At 47.3% G+C, this 23492-nt stretch overlaps 2 protein-coding genes and 1 pseudogene across 8 annotated transcripts in view; 2 read left to right on the forward strand and 1 right to left on the reverse strand.

The window, feature by feature from the left end:
* Slc25a18 (solute carrier family 25 member 18) overlaps window positions 1–2684 on the forward strand; it is a 22198-nt gene extending 19514 nt beyond the window's left edge. For all 7 annotated transcript variants that reach the window (XM_031383232.1, XM_031383233.1, XM_031383230.1 and 4 more), the window contains 4 exons: window positions 1–151; window positions 409–563; window positions 1242–1317; window positions 1814–2684. The exon at window positions 1–151 is cut by the window's left edge and continues 15 nt beyond it. In XM_031383232.1, coding sequence (XP_031239092.1) covers window positions 1–151; window positions 409–563; window positions 1242–1317; window positions 1814–1955 — 524 coding nt within the window. In that variant the 3' untranslated portion in view covers window positions 1956–2684. The remainder of the gene's footprint in view (window positions 152–408; window positions 564–1241; window positions 1318–1813) is intronic.
* Window positions 2685–3612: 928 nt separating this feature from the next.
* On the reverse strand, window positions 3613–23423 carry Atp6v1e1 (ATPase H+ transporting V1 subunit E1). The gene is made up of 9 exons (XM_031383237.1): window positions 23208–23423; window positions 18677–18742; window positions 14193–14302; window positions 13316–13382; window positions 11914–12003; window positions 11410–11478; window positions 9077–9171; window positions 5816–5903; window positions 3613–4128 (listed from the first exon to the last, which is right to left on the reverse strand). Exons 1-9 carry the CDS (start codon window positions 23238–23240, stop codon window positions 4066–4068), a joined length of 681 nt encoding a protein of 226 aa, XP_031239097.1. The 5' UTR covers window positions 23241–23423; the 3' UTR covers window positions 3613–4065.
* LOC116098457 lies at window positions 18134–18491 on the forward strand (annotated as a pseudogene).
* Window positions 23424–23492: the final 69 nt, after the last annotated feature.

Raw genomic sequence — 23492 nt, forward strand, 5'->3', positions numbered from 1 at the left:
CCTCCGCCACAGCCACGCCCACCTCCCGGCCCTACAGCACTGGCTTGACTTCTGCCCACAGGCGCCCATCGGCCACCCTCATTGCCCAGGAGCTGCTCCGCACTCAGGGGCTCTCTGGTCTCTATAGGGGCCTGGGTGCCACTCTCCTCAGGTGAGCCCCTCTTCCTGGGCGCAGACCCCAAGGCCTTTAAGAGTCTCACCTTACCACATTGCTTCCCTCTGGAACTGTAGCTGGTTCCTCTGCAGGGTACAGGGGCGGTGAGTGGGTGTGTCGGGGTGGGGCTGAGCTGGACAGAGAAAGACCTTCCTCTTTGGCAAATGGGGGTTTTTCTCCCATCTGCGACACCCCACGGGTCCTGGGGAGGCTGCTGAGAGGGTCACCCAGAGTGTCATCTCTTTCCTCTTCAGGGACATTCCCTTCTCCATCATCTACTTCCCTTTGTTTGCAAACCTGAACCAACTTGGGGTCAGCGAGCTCTCTGGCAAGGCCCCCTTCACACACTCCTTTGTGGCAGGCTGCGCAGCAGGTTCTGTGGCGGCGGTAGCTGTCACCCCTCTGGATGGTAGGTGTGGAGATCTTTCATTGAATTCTCTGTTTTGTTTCCAAACTTTGCCGTTTTTATGTACTTCCTACTATATATTTATGCCCTACCCTGCCCGCCTGAGTGTAGCTCCGGGGCTACTGGACAACCGCCTGATTCCGGGCCTAAAGATGTCGGACTGAAAGCACACCATGTGTTGGTCTAATTTTTACAAACCCTTCCCGCATTTCCAGCACCCCAAATTATTCAGGCCTTGACCCCCATTCCGGAAAACCCATTCTTATGAGTGGCTGCTGGCAGCTACAGAGAGTCATCCTGCTTTATGAATCAGGCTTACAGAAAGCCCCAATCCTCAAAACCTTAGTGTTCAGCCACTGGGGTAAACTCACCAAAGGCCCCAAGGGAAGGCTGAAGTGTCCCCAGTGTTCCTTGTCACCACTCAGCCCCTCACTCTCAGAGGTCTTTTGAGTCTTGCATGTGACAGCTAGCCCTGGGGGACCTAGGAGGAAATGTTCCCCCTGTGCTCAGGGCCAACACCAGCTCCCTCACAGGTTCTCCAGCGAGAGGGAGGCTGGAAGGCTGCTCACCTCACAGCCACACAACTGGCCTCACAGGGGATGGTCCCACAGGGCAAACCCACTTGGTGTGCAGAAAGACAAGCTCAGGAGTGTTACTTGTTCTAACTTCTACTTCATTCAGTTCTGAAGACTCGAATCCAGACCCTCAAGAGAGGCCTAGGTGAAGACACCTACAGCGGAGTCACCGACTGTGCCAGGTGAGCCACCATCCAGCTCAAGATGCAGTTCCTGGCAGGACTTGCCATTGCCTTGGAATGTGTAGGCCCCTCAGTCCTCAGAATGCTATAGAGAATCAGAGCTTGTCCTTCTCCCGAGAGTCTCTGCTTCTCCCCACTACTCCTACCAGATGGCAGACCATCTGGAATTGCTAAGTAGTTCCCCTCTCACAGTACAGTCTGAAGAAGGTCCACAGATACTTGGCCAAATGGGGTTTAATGGCTCCAGTCTTTGGCCTAGCACCTGAGAGGGCCAGCCTAAACTACAGTGAGCTCTTGTCTCAAAGGAAGTGTGGAGATGCTGTGGGCTTGACGCCTCAGGGTTTGTAATCCTATAAGCCTAGCACTCAGGAGACTGAGGGGTAGTCCAGAGACAGCCTGGGCTATACCTAGAGACCTTCTCCCCAAATCCAACAACAAAAAGTCCTGAGTAAATATGAGTGTAGCCTTCAACCACCAAACTCCCCTTTCTTCACAGGAAGCTCTGGACACATGAGGGAGCAGCAGCCTTCATGAAGGGAGCTGGCTGCCGTGCCCTGGTCATAGCCCCCCTCTTTGGGATCGCCCAGGGTGTCTACTTCATTGGCATCGGAGAGCGCATCTTAAAGTGCTTTGAGTAGTCTGATGTGTTACTTCTTGCTGTCACCTCTGGCCCTAGGGAACTAGGTGCAGTGCTGGTTATAAGATGCCCACCCTCCTGATGTACATGGTCTCTTAACTTGTAGTGCTATCTCAGAAGAAATGAGCCATTTTACTAAGCGCCCCCATCTCCTTTATGAAAACTAGACTTTGTGGTACAGCCTACCAGGGATGCTCAGAAGCCCCAATCACCTATGTCTAACAATAGAATCAACCTTGTGTACTATGGCAGGACCATGTGCAGGGCCAGAGGGCCGTCCTTCACTAACATTCCCACTGCAGGCAAGCGTGGCACAGAATCGTCCTGTGAGGTTTAGTGTCAATCCCAGCCCCGATGCTGTAACAGATCGGAAGGGCACCTGGGCTGAACCGTGTGCCCTCCCGAGCATCACCAATAGTCAAGTGAGCCTCAATGGGCACTCTGGCCACCTCAGCAGCTGTGGCCAGACACCCATCCTGGAGTATGGCCCAGGTCCCTCCTAATAGATGCTTTTGGGACATGATCTGAAATAAAGCTGGTTAGACCTTTGTCCTGTAATCAGCTTAGCAGATGACTGTCATTCTGCAGAGCCAAGCCGTGGCTTCTAGGCCCCCACAGCCCAGTTCATTACCATCTTCCAACTGCTGTTCTAGAGTGGAGACTGGTTGGGGGGAAATTTTACACGGAAAGAGTTTGGCTTTTTAAAAATAATTATTTACTAATTTGCATGTATGTGTGTCTATGTGAGTTTCCTGGGAGACCCTGAGAGAGCACTGGATCCCCTGAAGCTGCCAAACACAGGCACTAAGAACTGAGTTCAGGTCCTCAGGAAGAGCAGCAGTGTTGGCAACTGCTGAGCCATCTCTCCAGTCTCTCCAGTCCCTAAACTTGAGTTTTGCCTCTTTCGACCTTTCATGACCATGTCAACACCAAGAAGCCAAGTCTCATGGACCTCGATTCCTTCCTCCGTAGCCTGCCATTACAGAAGTGGAATAATAATGCCACACAAATGATATCAGGTCCTAAGAAAACAGTTCTGTTTGAAGAACAGGAACAAGAGCTGCATACACAGGTCAGTTGGCAGAAGGTTTCATGCCCAGCACCATGTAGCAGCATATAAACTTATGGTGGCACATACCTATAGTCCCAGTACTTAGGAGCTGAGGACGGGGGAGGGGTGCTAGGGGTGGGGGTAGGAAACATTATATTGCATGAAACCCTGCCAAACTCCAAAATGGAAAAGAGCCTCCATTAGTCCCACCTAACTTAAACCTTGGGCCTGGGGAGTAGGCAGATGTACATGCAAACAATCCATCTGAATGGCCTATTCTCTTTAAGACAAGATAGTTAAAACCCCAATGATGCACAGGCCACGAGCTGCAGGGCGTGGCTCGGCGGTGCAGCATCTGTTACCCTGCGAGGCTCTAGGACCCACCCCTGGTGCATGTCCACACACAAAGCTGTCCAGCCTCCAGGACAGGTATGCTGAACACCTGGCTGTGGTATTCATTTGGTCACAGAGCTGCAGGAAAGTCTAGTGAGGGAGCCTCTGAGTGGCTAATCCACAACAGCCCGGGCTACCAATGTGTGCTACTGTGCCCAACAGAAGTTACTCTCAAATCACAAACTCGGGCCTTACATAAGGAACAACAACCAAATCCACACAAACCTTTTGTTTTAATAAATAAAGAGTATTTGTGGCTTAGATTTTAAATCACATTCACAGACAAGGCTAGACCTAACAACAGACCGAGTGACAGTGAAGCTAGTGTTCCTGGAGTCCCACATGCACCTTATGCCGAAAGAGCAGGGACAGCATGCACAACTCACTCTAGACTAGAGCAGGACAGGGAAAGAACTGGTCCTTAGTGGGGCCGTGCAGCACATCTGACCCCTCCCGTCCTGCTGCAAACCCAGTGCACAGTAGTGGTGTCGGATGAGCTGGGGCTGGGTTCTTGCCCACACCAGTGGCCCTGCTGTTGACACTAAGCCAAGGGCATTAGCTGTAGAGGGTGTCCAATGATTACCAGTATTAGAACAGAAAGTGGAAGCCACACAGATCATCTGCTTCTCCAGGAGAACAGCGTGGGAGAAAGGGCACCTCCCGAGGCTCAGTCCAGAAACTTCCTATTGGCATTTGCACCAAACAAGGCTCCGCGGACTTCTGGCATCATCTGTAAAGAAGTCAGTAAATAAGGACCCCGGTCAGGGAACTTGTAGACAATATTAAACACCATGAGGGGAAAGGACATTGAGCTAAACATATCAGACCTGTCCTATCTGCTGCACTGTGCCACACACACTTAAGCAGTCCCAGTCATACTATGAGCTTACTGCTTACAAAAGGGACAGGGTAAAAGACAGATCTGAAGTCATAACTGTGACAGCCTGTGACAGCCTGTGACACTGAGTGTGAAGCCCTTCCAGGAGTGGCTGCAAAGGGCACTTAGATGGAGTCTGTTGAAGCTTTGACAGAGTTACAAGGCCTTTGCCCCTAAGACTAGCCACACTGGCTTTTGTTAGGTTTCAGGAAAGCCAATGATCTGGTGGTCAGATAAAAGCCAGCATCGCTCAGGGACTTGTCAAAGTAGTTCCCACTGTGGCAGAAGGGACTTAGGCTACCTGTGGTTGTGTGTCAAAGCCCTTGCAGACCTCCAGGCTCCCTGAGTATCACAAGTAGCTGTTTTCAAGCCCACACTAACTTTCAGATCCCTCCTCCCACTGACCTCTCCCCTTCTTCTTAAAGAACAGGAATCCTACTTGGTTACCACTCCACCCTGGAATATCTAGTCCCACATGGACTAGGCACATTCTCTCCCACTGAGGCCTAACGAGGCCATCCAGGTAGGGGAAAGGGATCCAATGGCAGGGAACAGAGACCAAGACAGTCAGTCCCCTCCACTTATTAGGGGACTCACATGAAGACCAAGCTGCACATTTGTCCAGTTCCTGCATGCTCCCTGGTGGGTGGACACACTCTGGTCCTCATGGTCTCAGGCTGGTTAACTCTGTAGGTCTTGTGGTGTCTTTGACACCTCCAGCTTGCTCACTCCTATCCCCCAACTCCAAGACTCCCCAAGCTCCTGCTGATGTTTAGCTGTGAGTCTCTGCATCTGCTGCTGCTGGATGAAGCCTCTCAGGAGACCTCAGGTCCTCAAGCTTATGAGGAAGGACTTTACTCATTGAGCTCCTTACCTGCCCACTAACTACCCACGTGAGGACTTGCTACCACTGAGGGCTGACTAGCTCTAGGTCACCTGAAGATGACACAGGGAAGTGCTCTGACTACAAGACAAGCACTTTATTTCAACATACTGCACTTTCTGGGAGACAAGGTCCCAACCCGCAGCTCAGCCCGGCCTCACCGTAATCCCACTCCACCTCCCAGCAGCAAAGCTGCTGCATCTGGCTAAACTACTCTTTATTTGTATGTGTATTTTTTTTCTAGACAGGGTTTCTCTGTGTATCCCTGGCTGTCCTCAAACTCACAGAGATCTGCCTGACTCTAGGCATACACCACCACACCCGGTAGAAGCTAAACTCCTAAATCAGGGATTAAGAAAGTCAAGCCAGGCCAGGCAGTGGTGGCAGACACCTTTAATCCCAGCACTTGGGAGGCAGAGGCAGGCAGATTTCTGAGTTCCAGGACAGCCTGGGCTACACAGAGAAACCCTGTCTCGAAAAACAAAAAAAAAAAAAAGGAAGTTAACAAACTGTTGACCATCATGCCTAGAAGATGACCCAGCATTTTAGGCTTGAATCCTTGGGTTCAGTGTGAAAATGTGGAGACATGAAGACCAGCAGCCTTGCAGTCACTTTGAAGGGCCTGAGTTCTCTACGGGAACCAGAGCATGCACTCACCTGCTGGGCTATTAGGTCCAGTCGGCTTTCCAGGGTGTTGGAAACCTTTATCTTGCGATCCCCATTATAGATCTCAACTCCACCAGCTCTACAGAGAACACAGAAAGTAAAGTCATGGGCTTGAGATGTACACCCATGACACTTAACGTACTCCCTCAGCACAAGACAGTCTAGGCATGTAAAGTGTATGACAGGGCAACACTAATTCCGCAGCCTCAGAGAGAACTTAAGAGTGCTCTCACACAGGTTACAGTGACTGCTGAGCACAGCCATGGGGTTACAGCATGCTGTTCAATTCTAGCCAGCCCTAGCCAGCATGGTGGAAACCAGCTTCAATTCTCTTGGCTATGAGTCAACAGGCAGCCTACTGGAGAGGTGGCACCTGATGCTGCTGACATAGGAAGGACAGTGACTCAACATGCTTGACTGCCCACTGGCTGCCTCTAGCCACCCTCACGTGTCACCACACTCTTCAAGGCCTACTGGCACTCAAGAGGCTTACACAGGGCAACTGTATTTCAAGGAACCATTGGTGGGGCGGGGGGAGCTGGAGAGATGGCTCAGCAGTTAAGAGCACTGACTACTCTTCAGAAGGTCCTGAGTTCAAATCCCAACAACCACATGGTGGCTCACAACCATCTGTAATGAGATCTGATGCCCTCTTCTGGTGTGTCTGAAGACAGTTACAGTATACTTACATAAAATAAATAAATACATCTTTAAAAATAAATAAGTAAAAATTTTAAAAATTAAAAAAAAAAAAAAAAAAGGAACCATGGGGAACAAGATTCACCTACAAATGACCAGTTCTGTCAGTTACCAAGACAAATGGACTATCAGACAAGGGCCCAGATACTGTTTGAGACAACCCCTCACTAGGTAGCCCAGGCTAGCCTAGGACTTAACATCTAAATCCTCCTGCCTTTGTTGAGATTATAGGCATGTGCCATTATGCACAGGTTGGGAAAGGATTTGAACTTTCTCCTTGGGATGTTTTGGGATGATGGCCAAGCTGTACCCATCTTCCCCTTTCTGTGCCTCCCTCTTTTCTCTCCAGTCTCCACAGCACTAAAGATGCTGCTCTGCTGAGATCCTGAGTTCTGGAGGTGTTTTGTGGGGGAATGTGAGGACAGTAGGGGTGAGATAAGCAAAAACCACCTTAGCAAACAAGCACTGATGTCAGCTTTTTTCTCTTTGCTTCTGTGTTTTAAGACAGGGTCTCCCTGGATAGTTCAAACTGGCTCAGACACTTTATCATCGGTTGGAGCCAGGGCTGGGAAGTAATGAGCTTTGTCTATCCTGCCTCAGCCTCCTGAGCACACAGAGCGCTCTGATGAGCCACAGCTCTTTATGGCTGGCTAACCTTCCCAGTAACGTCTGCGTCTTATGTACAACGAGATGTAGTGGGAATGCCAACTGAGAAACTGGGAAAGGAGTATTAACCACACTAAACAAATACCACTCAACCCAAAACAGTAAGTCTGCAATCTCTTAACTGTAATTCTAAACCGAAAAAAGTTCTGCAAACAACATTTAATCCATGCATTCTGCAGACAAGAACTGCTTGTCTCCTCTCATCTGGCAGAAACTAGCAGATCTTGACCTATTTATCTTGCATAGCATGAAAATTCCCAATTTTTGTTTTCTGTTTTCAAACAAGGTGTAGTTATGTTGCCCAGGCTGGCAGCTGCATAGCTGGCAGGATGTGCATCTCCATGTGGCTGGCCATGAACTCCTGACAATCTTTTGCTACAGCATCCCAAGTACTGTGATTACAGGCAAGTGCGCCCATGCCCAGCTTTTATATTAGTGTATCTGGCTATGGTAGTGCAGTCTTAGACTTGAAGGTACTACGCAATGGGAAGCATCGGCACTTTCTCTCCCTTTGGAGCTGATGATGGGACTCAGTCTCATACCTGCTATGCACACCTCAGCTATGGAGCTGCACCCCAGTCCATTCCACTGCTATTCTGCTCTCTGAAACTCAAACAAGGCCCCAGGAAGGATCAGCCAGCCCGTCCTGATGTCTGCACTGCCCGTTCAGTTTCCACAGCACATCAGCACCACTGAGCACTGCCTAGACATGATCTCATTTGAATTGCTTCAATTTAATGAAGTCAGCTGGGCATGGTGAGCCATGCCTGTGATCCCAGTCTCCTGATTTCAGACTGCTGCAAACAAAACCAACCTGGTCTACAGAATGAAATCCTGTCTCCTCCTCTCACCACCAGAAAAACAAAAACAAAAGAACCAAAACTAAAGTCAAGACTTAGTGAGATGAAGTAAGTGTTGCAACACCACTCAGACAGCCCGTGGCAGAGTAAAGCAAACCCGCATCTGACTCATGATTTCATGACATCCCGGTTCTACCTGGTGTAGCATGAAACGAAACAAAAGCCCAAACTCACAAATCTAACCTTGACAGCCAATGTTCTCAACCATTTCACATCCCCAAGCCTCGTGTTCTTTCCATTTAGTTCAAAGTTTCCCAAGATACTGCTCCACGTTAGGCAGTGGTAGCAATGTGACATCAGACAGAAAGCTCTGGGCATCGATGCTAATTTCCAACAGCTGCTAGGATTATGTTCCACACTCCCACGCACAAAGTGTTGCCACCCTGACCTCAAGACCAGCTTGAGGTAATGACAGGAAAACAGACCCAGGCACCTGGAGAATACAGCCACACCTTTCTCTTGCCTCAAAGACCTCACCCAAGAAAAATGTTCTCAGTCAGGGCGAGGGATTAAATCCAGGATGGGCTTTCCCACTGTACTGGCTGAGTGTGTGTCAAGCTGATACAACTAGAGCCAGCAGAGAGGAAGGAGCCCCAGGTGAGGAAATGCCTCCATAAGATCCAGCTATAAGGCATTTTCTCAATTAGTGATCAATGGGGGAGGGCCCAACCATGGTGGGTAGTGCCACCCCTGCAGGGGTGGACTGAGTTCTATAAGAAAGCAGGCTGAGCAAGCCATAAGGAGCAAGTCAGGAAGCAGCAGCCCTCCAGGCCTCCACATCAGCTCCTCCCTCCAGGTTCCTGCCCTGCTTAAGTTCCTGTCCTGACTCCAATGATGGATTGTGATCTGGAAGTGTAGGCCAAATAAACCGTTTCCTCAACTTGTTCTTCGTCATACTGCTGCAGCAATAGAAATCAACTGCCCGTCCCCCTCCCCCAAATAGTAACAACAACAAAAACAGTTTCTAAAAGCTCAGCACCAAGGCCGTTCCCAGAGCAAGAAGCAGATCTAAGAGAAAGATTCTTACATCTCCTCAGGCAGGTAGGCCTCCTGGTCAATTTGGACATCAACATCCTTTTTGGTGGCAATTTTATACATAGGGATTGCTTTCTGTACTGCAGCCTGAGGGGAAAAAAGCAAACAGAAAACAATGAAAGATTTTCAAGTAAAAGCAAGCCTTGCTGCCGAGGTCCTAACAACATTTCCTGAGGAAGAGGGAGAAGATGAGAGTCTGCACAGATGAGAGTCTGCACAGCCCGGGGGGGGGGAGGGGGACAACGACGACGACACACAGTTCCTCTATGAAGTCAATGGGCCTGGCACCGGAATGGACATCCCAGGGACTCCAGGGTCAGCACCACAGAGCTCAGGTGTGAGGTGTGGCCAGCAGACAGTGTGCTATCAGCTGCATGGTGGGGGTGGGGGTGGGGATGTGGCAGCTTCGGAAGTGAAGGTGGCATCTCTTACTAAGAGAGGCTTCGCTGCCCTTACGACAGCTACTATAAAGAGTTCACTTGGCTGGAGAGCTGGTTAGATTAAGAGCAAAGGCTCTTTCAGAAGACTGGGATATGATTGCCAGAACCCACAGGCAGCTCACAACCATTTAAGTCCAGATGCAGAGAACCCACCACCCCATTCAGGCCTGGAGGACACTAGGCACACAGGTGATACAGAGAGAACCCACCACCCCATTCAGGTCTGGAGGACACTAGGCACACAGGTGGTACACAGAGAACCCACCACCCCATTCAGGCCTGGAGGACACTAGGCACACAGGTGGTGCACAGAGAACCCACCACCCCATTCAGGCCTGGAGGACACTAGGCACACAGGTGGTGCACAGACATACATGCAGGCAGGATACCCATATGCATAAAAAAATTTTAATTAAAGTATTGAAAGAGTATGAAAAGATATGAGAACTTCTGTGCATTGTGGGCGGGTCCGTAGAACACAGCCACCTAAAAACTGTATGGCCCTTCTTCAAAAAACCCAGCAGATGGGACTTCCTTAGGCATTCATTCGGGCTCACAGCAGCCACTTCAGAGACCGATGGTTGTGAGTCTCAATGCTAAGCACGGCCTGCCACATCACTACTTCTCAACTGTGGCTGCTCTATAGGAGCAATAATAAATGCAAACTTCCAGGTTCAAAAATCTCAAGTAAAAAGGTGAGGGCCTGGCACTGTGACACACCTGGGAGCCAGGTAAGTTTGGAGCCAGCCTGGTCTACATAGGAAGCCCCAGAAAGATAGAAGATGATACTGTTACAGAGAATAAACAAGTGAAAAGTGGACTACTTTTAAAGATGTATGAGTCTACTGTCACTATTTTCAGACACAGCAGAAGAGGGTATCAGATGCCATTATAGATGGTCCTAAGCCACCATGTGGGTGCTGGGAATTGAACTCAGGTCCTCTGGAAGAGCAGTTAGTACTCTTAACTGCTGAGCATCTCTCCAGCCCTGTAGACTACTTTAAAACTTTTGTTTTTACAGTATTTATTTGCGTGTGCACAGAGGTCAGAGGAGAGCTTGCAGGAGTTAGCTCTATCCTTCTGCAGCTTTCCTGCTGAGCCATGTTGCCTGTGCCCAGTCTATTTTATATACTGGGTATTATTATATATCACTGTCTTGGTGAGTTTTATGTCAACTTGACACAAGCTAAAGTCCTTGGGGAAGAAGACTATCAAATGGGAAAATGTCCCCACAAGATTGTCCTGTAAGAATGTCTGTAAGGCATTTTCTTAATTAGTGGTTGATGTGGGAGGGTTCAGCCTATTGTGGGTGCTGCCACCCATGGGCTGGTGGTCCCGAGCTCTAGAAGAAAGCAGGTAAAAGCCGGGTGTGGTGACACATGCCTCTAATTCCAGCTAGATTCAGAGGTAACAGGATCTCTCTGAATTCAAGGCCAGCCTACTTTACATAGCAAGTTCAGGATCAGCCAGGAATAGATACATAATGAGACCCTGTTTCAAAAGAAAAGGGAGGGTGATCAAGCCAGTGAGCAGCACTCCTCCACAGCCTCTGCATTAGTCCCTGCCCTGACTTCCCTTAGTGATTTACTCTACCTACGGAATCTATCTCTTGACACTCTGCCCCCCTTTGCTCAACAACAACTACTGCTAATATATATATATATTATATATATATAATATATATATAATATATATATATTGGTTTGGTTTGTTTTTTTGAGACAGGGTTTCTCTGTGTAGCCCTGGCTATACTGGAACTCACTCTGTAGACCAGGCTGGCCTCGAACTCAGAAATCCTCCTGCCTCTGCCTCCCAAATGCTGGGATTAAAGGCATGTGCCACTACCGCCCAGCACTAATATATTATATTAACAAAGGTTTTTTACCTTCACCAAAGGGAAATCTTGTTTTCTGCAACGCACAATCATTCGAGGCTCCAACAGCTGGTACAAGCCCTGTAAAAAGCAATCAGAGTCTATAGTGGAAAATACAGCACAGCAGTGTCCTGTAGTTCTTTCCAGTGTCACCCGGGAAGCTCTGTGAAGACAACAGGCAGCACAAGAACATGGAGAACACAGCCTGGTATTAACACTAGACACACACTGGAACCAGAGATGGTCAACGAAATGCCAATGGAGTTCTATTAGCCAGACCGAGGACGAACACTCTGGATTAACAAGAGTAAAATAACGGGATTATAACCCAGGGGCAAACAACTGCTTGAAGCAAGCATTCTGCCTTTACCATCGAACTATGTTCTCAGCACTAAATATGAGGTTAAAGCCAAGCATTTTAAAGGTCAAATCAATGTGGGAAACTTTAAAACTGCAGGCAGGTTTAAAGGCCTCAGAACTGCAGCTGTACATGGCGGACTAGGCATACAGGCATACCTGGAGGACCAGCCCATCCAGCAGCACTTGGTACCTGGTCGTATCTTTTACCACCTTGCTGAGTCTCTGTTTTGCCTCATTTAGCAGATCCTACAAAAAGTGGGAAAAAAATGTGTTACGTCTACATTCCATCCCTGTTCCATGTTACATCTACTTTACAGCCGCCTATTCAGCTCATGTCCTCACCTCACATCCCACTGCTAGGTTTTCACTAAACACACACTAACATATGTGACTGTGGTGGTGGGAAAGAAGCACCATTCTTGTTCTTAGAGAGTTCAGCTAGATCTGCTTGACCCAGAAACCTGGAAAGATCTACACGCCTGCAATTCCAATCCAGAAGGGGAAGAAGGACTGCTGAATCTCAGAGCTGGCATGGTGGTTTATGCTTGCATTGCCGGGTCAGAGAAAGGATGATCAGGAGTCCAGAGCCTCACTCAACTACATAGCGAGTTCCAGATTCCAAGCTACTGGCACCTTGTCTAAAACAAAGACAGCCAGGCACATACACACCTTTAATCCCAGCACTTGGGAGGGAGAGGCAGGTGGAGCTTAGTGAGTCCAAGCCAGCCTGATCTACAGAGCAAGTTCCATGACAGCTAGGGCTACATAGAGAAACACTGTCTCGAAAAACCAAACCAAGGCTTCCACACCCGACACATCCTGCCAGGCTCTAACCCTCACTGCTGAGCTCCGTGCTCCCTTTCCATGCATGTTCTTCCCTGAAGGCCATAATACTTTCTGAATGACAGTTTTCTTGTTAAATGGAGCCTACACTCTCTCATCTCATACTACACACACTGTGATGCTGCCCACTAAAAACTTTTTTTTTTTTTTTTTTGAGAGACAGGGTTTCTCTGTGTAGTCCTGGCTGTCCTGGAACTCAAGAGATCTGCCTGCCTCTGCCTCTTGAGTGCTGAGATTAAAGGGATTAATTTTTTTTTTAATTTGAGAGCAGGCCTGGCTCTTGGTCTCACATCCATGGCCCTGTGTTCAGCCCCTCCCTCATGTACTCTATGGCTTGCTTCTTGCTGTATGATCTAATCCCATTTTATATACCATTGGCTTAGAGTTCGGCAAACTCAAAGCCAGACTGCTAGCATGCCTGTCTGTTCTTAATATCTAGTACCATGATCTGCTGAACGAATGTTATTTTCTCTAAAAATTCCCCGAAACCTGAGCATAGTGGCAGATGCTTGTAACCCTGTACTAGGACCCAGACTAGAAGGTCAAGGTTTAGGCCACCTGCATATTGAGACACTTTCACAAATGCAAGCAAGCAAACCAAAACCGCCAACCCAACCAAACACAAAAGCAACAAAACATCTATTATTTGTAAATGTTACCTAGTGAGCAAGTGAATAAGCATTTTGCAGTTTCTCAACTACTCGGAGCTACTCACAGTGATGAGGTCATCTCTTGCTCTGAGGACTTTGAGTCTTGCTTGATTCATCAAGTTGGACATTTGACTATAAAAGGGGATGGAAGAATATCAACACAACATAAAAAACAATGACTACAGGAAAACACACAACTTTCCATGTTAGAGCAAAGGACCTTTGATAAGCAATAAACAACCTTCAGGTAACCCTGTGAGGTTTCGTGTTCCCGCAGCAGTTTTGTTCTTGCTTTTGAGACAAGATCTCACTGTGTAGCTCTGGCTCGCCCGGAACTCCGAGATCTGCCTCTGCTGGATTGCAGGGGTGCACCACATGCCCAGCTTTCTTTCTCTTTGCTTTGGGGATAAGGTCTACCTGTGGACCCTGTTTGTTCTTGCCATTTGTGAACTTGTGACCCCCCCTGCCCTACGTAGCCCTGGCTGTCCTGGGACTCACTCTGTAGACCAGGCTGGCCTTGAACTCAGAAGTCTGCCTGCCTCTGCCTCCCAAGTGCTGGGATTAAAGGTGTGCGCCACCTCTGCCCAGCCCCAGCTAAGGTTTCTATTCCACAGTGTTCTCTCTTGTCTCCAGCATTTTGAACTTTCCTTTGGGTGACAAGCAGATCTCAGGGAATGGAATCTGGGCCTGCATAGGGCAAGCAAGCACTGTCCCACTGAACTACTTACTCCCTGTGGCTTTGTTTCATTGACTTAATGACTGAGGACATAGCTCAGCGGGTAGGCAGAGCATACGGATGACACCAGGCCCTGGTTCTGACCCCCAAGCACTGCATAAGTCACTTACGGTGGTGTGTGCCTGTCAGGAGGATCAGCAAGTTCAGGCCAGTCTGGGCTACAACCTAGTTTCTTTAGTTTCGTGCACTAACCATCATCTACTTACATTTTCTTCTGCTGCTCAATCTGCTTTTCTTTCTTCTCATAGTATTCCATAATCTTCAATCTTTGGGTTTGCACAAGACGACCTTTCTCAATGTTGAACTCTTCTTCTGCCTATGAAGAATTAACATACTTGATTACCCTGGACCCGGCTGACCCTTTTATGTGGAGCTCCCAGGATCCAGGAATACATTTGATGTTCACTTAGCCCTGATCTGAAACAGAAAATCGATTGCAAATACTCTTCTCAAAGACTACTTGGGGTTTTTTTTTTGTTTTGTTTTGTTCTCATTTTTTTTGATACAGGGTTCCTCTATATAGCTCTAGCTGGATCTCTCTTTCTGCAGACCAGGTTGGCTTCAAACTCACAGAGATCCGCCTGCTTCTGCCTCCCAAGTGCTGGGATTAAAAGCGTGTGCCACCACCGCCTGGTGGCTTGTTTTTTTAAATGTGTATGCCATGTGTTTGCATGTGCTTATGGAGGCCAGAAGACGATATTAGATCCTCTGGGGCTAAAGTTGCAGGTAGCCCCGAGCCGTTAGTACAGGTGCTGGAAGCAAACTCCGGTCCTTGGTAACAACAGCAGTGCTCTTACCAACGAGCTGGCTCTCCAACCCTGATGGTCCTTCTAAAGTTAGAATTTACATCTGCCATTGCTTATGAGTATTTTCTTTTCCTGGTCATCAACATGTGGGCTCCTGGCTCTATCTTCAGACGGTACTGAGATTATCAATTTTGTTTTGTTTGAGTCTGATACTAACAAAGCTTAGGCTGGCCTTGAATTCTCCTGCTCCTACTTCCTAAATGCTGGGATTTCAGGAACGTGCTACCACAGATTCCTTTAAGTGCTCTTGGTAGTGAATCAAATGTTGATGAGACTCTATAACTGGGGGCTGAAGAGATGGCTCAGTGGCTAAGAGCACTGACTGCTCTTTCAGAGGTCCTGAGTTCAATTCCCAGCAACCACATGGTGGCTTACAACCATCTGCAATCTGATGCCCTCTTCTGGTGTGTCTGAAGACAGCTATAGTGTACTCATAAAAGATAAATACATAAATCTTTAAAAAAAAAAAAGAAAGAAAGAAAAGAAAATGAAAAATGACTCCATAACTGAATGAGGTAGCACACACCTTTAGTCCCCAAACTCAGGGGCAAAGGCAGGCAGATATCTGAGTGTGAGGCCAACCTAGTCTACATATTGAGACCTTGTCTTAAAAAACAACAACAAACACAAATTTGAAGACTAGGCTAGGGAGATGGCTTAGCAGGTTGGCAGAGGTACCGACATCTGACAACCTGAGTTCCATCCTAAGGACCAACATGGTAAAGGAGAGCTGTGCTCTGACTTTCCACACAAATACTACACAATACACGTGCAGGAGCACAATGTGCAGGGAGTGGCCACAGCGGCTAGCAACCAGGTCAGTGGCTCTCGTGTAGGAGAGGGAATGAGTACAGAGACCCGCAGCTGGACAATGTGCAGAGAGAGACCTTGGAACACTCAGTCCTAAATGGAATGTCTTCATCAACCCCCTCCCCTCAGGATCCAGGAAACCCTGTGGAAGAGGAGGTGGGTGAGGCCAGAGGGAGGGAAGACACCAAGGAAACAAGGCCTTCTAGATCAACAGGACTGCCATACGTAAGCTCACAAAGACTGCGGCCACCTGCAGAGGTCTAAGCCAGTGGAAGGAAACACAAGCTCCCATCCCTATGCCAGAAGTTATCTCCCAATTGACAACAACTCACAAAGGAAAAAAATCAGTTTTCTCCAATGGAGTCTGTGGTGGTCTGAATGAAAATAGGCCCTACAGAGAGTCACAGGAAGCGGCATTATTGGAGGTGTGGCCTTGTTGGAGGAAGTGTGCCACTGGGGGTGGTGAGCTTGAGGTTTTGGGAGCTCAGGCCAGGCCCAGTGGCTCAAGCGCCTCTTCCTGCTGCCTTCAGATGCACATGTCGAACTCTCAGCTCCCCTCCAGCACCGTGTCTGTCTGCATGCCACCATACCTCGCCATGATGACAATGGACTAAACCTCTGAACTGTAAGCCGGCCCCAGTTAAATGTTTTCCTTTATAAGAGCTGGCATGGTCATGATGTCCCTTCTCAGCAATAAAACCCTGACTAAGACAGCATTTCACGGGGTTATTCAAACCAGACTTAAGGGAGGCCTCATTCCTGGCATAGATGGTCAACACAAAACAAACTGGCACCTGTGGAGATATTTTGTCTCACGATACTTTGGGCATTCTTTTTAACATTACATGTCCTTTGTTCTTAATTTGTTTTTATGGGTTTTTTTTTTTTGTGTGTGTGTGCATACCCACATATCTTTGTATGTAAGTATTTCTTGTGCTTTTTGTTTTATTTAAAAAATACAATGCATGAGCATGTATGTGCATAATAAATAAGTGTAAAAATTGTTTTTAGCTGGGCAGTGGTGGCGCACGCCTTTAATCCAAGCATTTGGGAAGAAGAGGCAGGCGGATCTCTGAGTTCGAAGCCAGCCTGGTCTACAGAGGAAGTTTCAGGACAGCCAGGACTACACAGAGGAACCCTGTCTCAAAAAAACCAAACAACAACAACAACAAAAATTGTTTTTAAGGGGCTGGAGAGATGGCTCAGTGTTAAGAGCACTGACTGCTCTTCCAGAGGTCCTGAGTTCAATTCCCAGCAACCACGTGGTCGCTCACAACCAACCGTAGTGGGATCCAATGCCCTCTTCTGGTATGTCCGAAGACAGCTACAGTGTACTCACATACATAAAAATAAAAATAAAAATAAATTGTTTTTAAATTTCAAAGCATCTTAACCTACATAGAAATACAAGGTCAGCCTATAGCCTATGGCATATGAAACCCTATCTTAAATATAAGAACAATAGAATTATGACTTCAGAAAGGTTACTGGCAGCCTGGTCTACAGAGTGAGTTCCAGGACAGCCAGGGGTATACAGAGAAACACTGTCTTGAAAAACAAACAAACAAAAAAGAAAGGTTACTGACTTAATTATTCAGGGCTTGGAGTAGGTATCTGAGAAGCATCCTCAAGTTGGAGTTATAGTTACAGTTGTGAGCTGCCTATTATGGATGCGGAGAACCACCTCAGGTCCTCTGGATGAGCAGTAAGTGCTCTCTGCAGCTGAACCATCTCTCCAGCTAGGGAAAGGTCTAGCCATTTGGTAGAGTGCTTGCACGAATGTCACTCAGTCCCAGAAGACAGCTAAGATAGGTATACAGCTACAATGCCAGTACTTGGGACATGGGAGTCAAGTTCAAGGGCAGTTTTGACCACATTGCGGAGCTAGAGGCCAGCCTGAGAGAGTGACACCCTGAAAAAAGGAGAAAAAAAAAGGTGGGAGAATCCAGGGACCCACATGGCAGAAGGAGAAAACTAACTCTGGCAAGTTATTCTCTGTGCTCCACACAGTCCTCCCACCAACAAAAATGCAGTTAGAAAAAAATCTAAGTGACACTGGAGTGATGACTGAGTTGTTAAGCATGCGTTCCTCTACAGAGGACCTGGGCTCAGGTCTGAGCACCCATGTAGTCAGCTTTCAACCTTCTCTATCTCCAGCTCCAGGGGACCCAGCAGCCTCTGGACTCCAAGGATACCTGCATGTATATGGTGCCAATTAAACTCGTGTAGTCTCGAGAGCGCACGTATGTACACGCACATGTACACACACACACACAAATAAGTAAACCTTTTCTTAAAAGACTCTCTTCTTTTTTAAAAGATTTATTCATTTTTATGTGCATTGGTGTTTTGCCTGCATGTATGTCTGTATGAGGGTGTGACTGTGAGTTACCATGTGGGTGCTGAGAAGTGAACTCAGGACCTCTGAAAGAGCAGCTGGTAGTCTTAACTGCTGAGCCATCATCTCTCTAACCCCAAAAAGTAAATCTTAAGTATGGCCTCTCTGGCGGTGACAACCTCCCTACAAGAACATGCCTCTCACAAAGGATCTCCTTCATCCCTCTCCAGAGAAGAGGAAACACAAGAAAAAGCCCCTGGTGCAGAGCCCCAGTTCCTACTTTATGGATGTGAAATGCCCAGGATGCTAGAAAATCACCATGGTCTTTAGCCATGCACAACAGTCGTCTTGTGTGTTGGCTGCTCCACTGTCCTCTGCCAGCCTACAGTGGAAAAGCAAGGCTGACAAAAGGATGCTCCTTCAGGAGGAAGCACCGAATCCCCCTGATTCAAATGAGTGGGAGCCTTCCCAATAAACACATTTTGTATAAAAAAAAAAAGAATAATAATTATAAGTATGATATATATAATGAAACTAATTCCTTTGTATGATATAATAAAAACAAGACACATCTTAGATAGTGGTGAAACATGCCTCTAATCCCAGCATTCAGGAGGCAGAGGCAGGAGGATCCCTGTGAGCTCTGTCTGGTCTACATACAAAGCCAGTTCCAGGACAGCCAGGGCTACTAAGAGAAATCTTGTGTTGAGAAAAACAACAAAAACAAAAATCTCACCTTTGCATCTATTTCTTCTGCTTTCTCATTGGCTTCTTGTTCGATGAAAGCCATCATGTGCTTAATCTATACGAGAAAAGAGACTGTTTAATTCAGTAAGAGAAGACAATGACATCTAGCTTCACGGTCATTAGGTAGTCACAAGAGGATGACAGGGCCTGCCTGTCTACAAGGCACCTTCCAAGGCAATCAGGATCACGTGGCCAGTGCTGACTGCAGAAGGCACAAGCCTGACTGCTGCTTCCCTCTGAAGCACCATCCGGAACAAACCAACTGAAGCCTCTTCAGATGCAACTGCTATCATGGCCGCTCATTTCAGGTCCCCCTCACCTTAGGGTGTTTAAATATGCCCCACCTTCTGCCCGAACCAGTCTTCACCTGGCTAACACCACCTCAGGCCCCAGTTTAAAACCATCTCCTGAACCTGGCACTGCTGTGTTCCCAGGGCACTTTGTACTCCCTCTACCAAGCACCTAAGCATCTGGATTCTCTTTCTCCATTTGTTTATGGTGTACCACCTGTAGAAGTCAGGGCTCTCCTTCTACCATGTGTGTCCCAGGGATTGAACTCAACTCAGACCATCAGGCTTGCCTTCAGGTGCTTTACCCAATAAGCCAGCTGTCCCGTCAACTTGACACAATGACACAAGCTAGAGCTCTGTGAAAAGGAGGGAACCACAATTGAGAAAATGTCTCCCTTCTGAGTTCGAGGGCAGCCTGGTCTACATAGTGAGTTCCAGGACAGTCAGGACTACACAGAGAAACCCTGTCTCAATTAAAAAAAAAAAAAGAAAGAAAGAAAATGTCTCCCATGAGATGGGCCTATAAGCAAGCCTGAATGACATTTCTTTTTTTTCTTTTTTCTTTTTTTTTGTATTTTCGAGACAGGGTTTCTCTGTGTATCCCTCAGATACACAGAGAACTCAGAAATCTGCCTGCCTCTGCCTCCCAAGTGCTGGGATTAAAGGCGTGTGACACCACCACCCGGCCTGAATGACATTTCTTAATTAGTGATTTCATATGGGAGGGCTCAGCCCATTGCGGGTGGTGTCACATCTGGGCAGGTGGTCCTGGGATATACAGAAATGCATGCTGAGCAAGCCATGAGGAACAAACCCTGAGACAGTTTTTCCATGGTCTCTATTTCAGCCTCTGCCTCCAGTTCCTGTCCTGACTTCCTCTGAGATGAATGTGTGAGTGTAATTGAAATAAAGTCCTCTCCAAGTTGCTTTTAGTCATGGTGTTTATCACAGCAATAAAAATCCTAAGACAGAAATAAAATGTTATTTTAAAAGTATTTTAAAAGTTCGACATGGCAGCACATGCCTGTAATCCCTGCACAGGGAACAGAGGCAGGTAAATCAGCGAGCCAGCCTGACTGCAGAGTGAAGCCAGTCTCAAATGCACAGACATACATAGTTTCACAAAGTGATCGGTGTTTATAAATGTTCCAAGATGTATTCAGTTTCCCTGGGTGAAACCAACTCAAACCTGTATTACCTGCATCCTTGGCTGTGCTGGACCTCAGCAACAGATCTGCCTTGATCCGCCTAGCTTAGAGCAAAGACACTCATTTAAAGTCAGGCAGGAGCCTGTTTACAGTCAACCAAGGAGTCTAAGAAATGAGTCAACCCTCACGGACATTTAACTCCACCCCGAGCTAGGGGGCAAAAAAACCCAGTCCTTTAAAATGCTTTTTCTCCTCTCTGCTGTTAGGAGTCTGATCCCTTAGAAAATCTGATATAATAAATGACCATACTGTCTGGATTTTAAAAAACAAAACCAAAAACAAATGTTGAGTGAAGGGAAGGGAGTTTATGGCTCAGTGCCTGCCCACTAAGTTGAGGACCTGAGCCCTGCTCTACCTGTACCAAACCAGACAGACAGTAAACTGAAAAACAAAAACATTTACAAGTGACAAGGAAAGGGGAGTCTGAGATTTCTTAAGTACCTACTATACGCTTGGCATTTGGACTATGTTCTCCTAGAAATATACTAAAAGCACACATTGTCCTTGGGCCTGTGGTGTTGCTCACTAGCAGAGCATTGTCCGCTTGTTCACTAAGACCTGGGTTGGAGCCCTACCACCACAGGACAAACACAACCCTCAAAGAACAGCCAAAGGGCCTCTGTTCTCATAGGAGAGGGAGGGTATGGGCTGTAAGCAAGATTTCTTCATTACTTTCATTTTATATGAAAAAAAGGAATTCCTAGAACTTGATAAACACATTACCCTGTTCCTGTACTGTAGTTCTCCTGTAGAGGCCTTGCCCTCTACATTCTAACATGGAGAAGAAAGGGAACTAACTGGGGGTGGGGGTGGGGACCTGGGTTGTGACTGCTAAGCTAAGAGCACATGAGTGCACTGTTCATTTCCACTGCACCCAGTTTTTCCTAGGCTAAAAACCCGGGGCAGTGATTAATGTCCCAAAGTCCCGTTTTCTGTGAAAATGCTGTAGAGGCTCTTACCCTTCACCACGGATGTCACCCCTACTTCCCGTCTGCAATCATCACAGCTCCCTTTTTCTTCTCCACCCACTCTCCCAGGGAAGAAGAACCACCCTATTATTCTTAATGCATATTTGGTTAAAAATAAAAAGGAAAGATATTTTTGTCAAAGAGACAGAAGCATCAAAGACAAAAACACTGTTCATCTAGGAAGATTCTCAAGCCAGTTACGTGTGCTTTAGCTCAAGGGTTTTCCTAGTTCTTGGAGAAAAAAAAATAAACTTAGTTTTCTAGACTATGGAGACATTAAATGGAAGCTTTAAATTTCCTTTTCTGAAAACTCATATGCGGGTGAGGAGCTGTAGTCCCAGCACTTGGGAGGCCGAGGCAGGCGATTAAGTGTGTTACACATTACCAGGCTAGCCAGCACTACAAAGCAAGAGTGTACTTCAAAATACCAAGGGGGAAAAAAACCTAAAAGAAAGAATGGAAAAAAGAAAGGAAGGAAGGAAAGAAAAGAGACAAGAAAGCCCATGGTAATGTGACTACTAAATGCAGTCCCAGGAGACCTGTTATCCGGGGCAATACAAGCACTTTTCCCTTGTAGCTACTGTCAGCACCTTGTGTCTCCCTTATCCCCAGGCTGTGCTTTATAATGCTCCTTTATTTTGATTGAATTTAGAATCTAAAGTCCGGTTCTGAAGCCCAGCTGGCCTGAAATCATGATTCGGACTACTTCTGAAGCATCTAGGACTACACACAACTAGAATTATAATATTCCTAATATTTAAAAACTTCAATGTACAGCACATTTAAAATACTAAATAGATTTCCCCAAAATGATTATATGCACTTAAAAGGTTATGTACAAAACAATGAGCATCTTAGCACTCAAGAGAAATGGTGTAAGAATCAAGAGGCCATCGGCCAGCACTCAGGAGGCAGAGGCAGGATCTCTTTGAGTTCAAAGTCAGCCTAGTCTACAGAGCAGGTTCCAGAGTTACATTAAAAAAAAAAAATACTGTCTTGGAAAAGAAAAAAACAAAAAAAGGGAGGCCTGAGATATGGCTCAGTGGTTACCATTAAGAGCACTGGCTGCCCTTCCAGAGGGCCCAGGGTTCAATTCCCAGCATCCACATGACAGCTCACAATTGTCTTGTAACTCTTGTTCCAGGGGATCTGGCACTCTCAACTCAGACATACAAGCAAGTCAAATCACCAACGTATATTAGAGACAGAGACAGAAATAGAGAGAGAGGGAGAAAATCAAGAGGTCAAACCCATTCTCAGTTAAAAAGATTGTACACCAGCCTGGACTTCAGGAGACCCTGACCTAACTCATGATTTAAGTAATATTTTTCATAAACTCTAACTCATTTCTGTAGCTTATAAGTGCAATCAGAAAAGGCTTTCTCAGGCTGGAGAGATGGCTCAGCGGACCAGAGGTCCTGAGTTCAATTCCCAACAACCAAACGGTGGTTCACAACTATCTGTAATGGGATCGATGCACTCTTCTGGTGTGTGTATAAAGACAGCTACCATGTACTCATATAAATAAAAATAATAAATAAATAAATAAATAAGGCTTTCTTATTCGATGTACACCTTAGGTTCATGATAACGTCTCGAGATGTATAACCCCGATTTACACAACGAAGATCCTCAAAACGCAAGCTGCTCTTTCCCCCAGTCTCTTTCCTGTAATATATCGTGGGACAACGCTTCAGGTTGAAAAATAAATCTAGTAAAAGAGAAAACTACTTTCAACTTCTGCACAAAACTCTGCCGGATTAAGCGTGAGGACGCCAGGAAAAGGGAGGTTGCCGAGCTGGGAGGCAGTCAGCGGCAGGCTCTGTGACAGGCAAGTGGAAGCAGGAGACCAGCAGTCACGTGAGATGCGGTGCACGGCCCTCTGCCCTGGGTCTGCGAACCATCCCGGCACAAATTACCCGCGGCAGAGTGTCGCGGACTGAGGGGCTCCCCCGCTCAACCCGGGCCACCGAAGACCCAGCTCGGCTACAGCAAACGTCAACACAGCCCTCCGGACGGTATTGCGGCTGCGCGACACCCAACCCGGCCCTCACCTGCTTCTGTACGTCTGCATCGCTGAGCGCCATGGCGAAGGCAAAGTTCGGCCTGGGGACAGCTTCGAATCTGGGTTCACAGTGGCGGCGGAGCAAAACCGACACGAAAACCCTGGGAGATTCAGCTTCCTTTACTTTATAACCCCCGCTTCCGGTTCTGGCCAGGTGACCAGGCTGCCGTAGCCTTCTCAACCAATAGATGGAGAACTGTGCCTCGGAAGTTCCGCCCTGGCCCCGCCCTTCCTCCAGCTCATGCGCAGAGCGACTCTTTTTTTTTTTTTTTTA

The sequence above is a fragment of the Mastomys coucha genome, unplaced genomic scaffold (genome assembly GCF_008632895.1).
Source record: "Mastomys coucha isolate ucsf_1 unplaced genomic scaffold, UCSF_Mcou_1 pScaffold20, whole genome shotgun sequence".
Lineage (NCBI taxonomy): Eukaryota > Metazoa > Chordata > Mammalia > Rodentia > Muridae > Mastomys > Mastomys coucha.

What these genes read in the sequence shown, in the direction of transcription:
- Atp6v1e1 (XM_031383237.1), bottom strand. Translation starts at nt 23,240, where the DNA reads ATGGCGCTCAGCGATGCAGACGTACAGAAGCAG. An exon ending in GCCTACCTGCCTGAGGAGAT is followed by an intron (nt 5,904 to 9,076) that starts GTAAGAATCTTT and finishes TGTTCTCTGTAG; the next exon opens with AGCTGGTGGAGTTGAGATCT. An exon ending in TGGACCTAATAGCCCAGCAG is followed by an intron (nt 4,129 to 5,815) that starts GTGAGTGCATGC and finishes ACTTCTTTACAG; the next exon opens with ATGATGCCAGAAGTCCGCGG.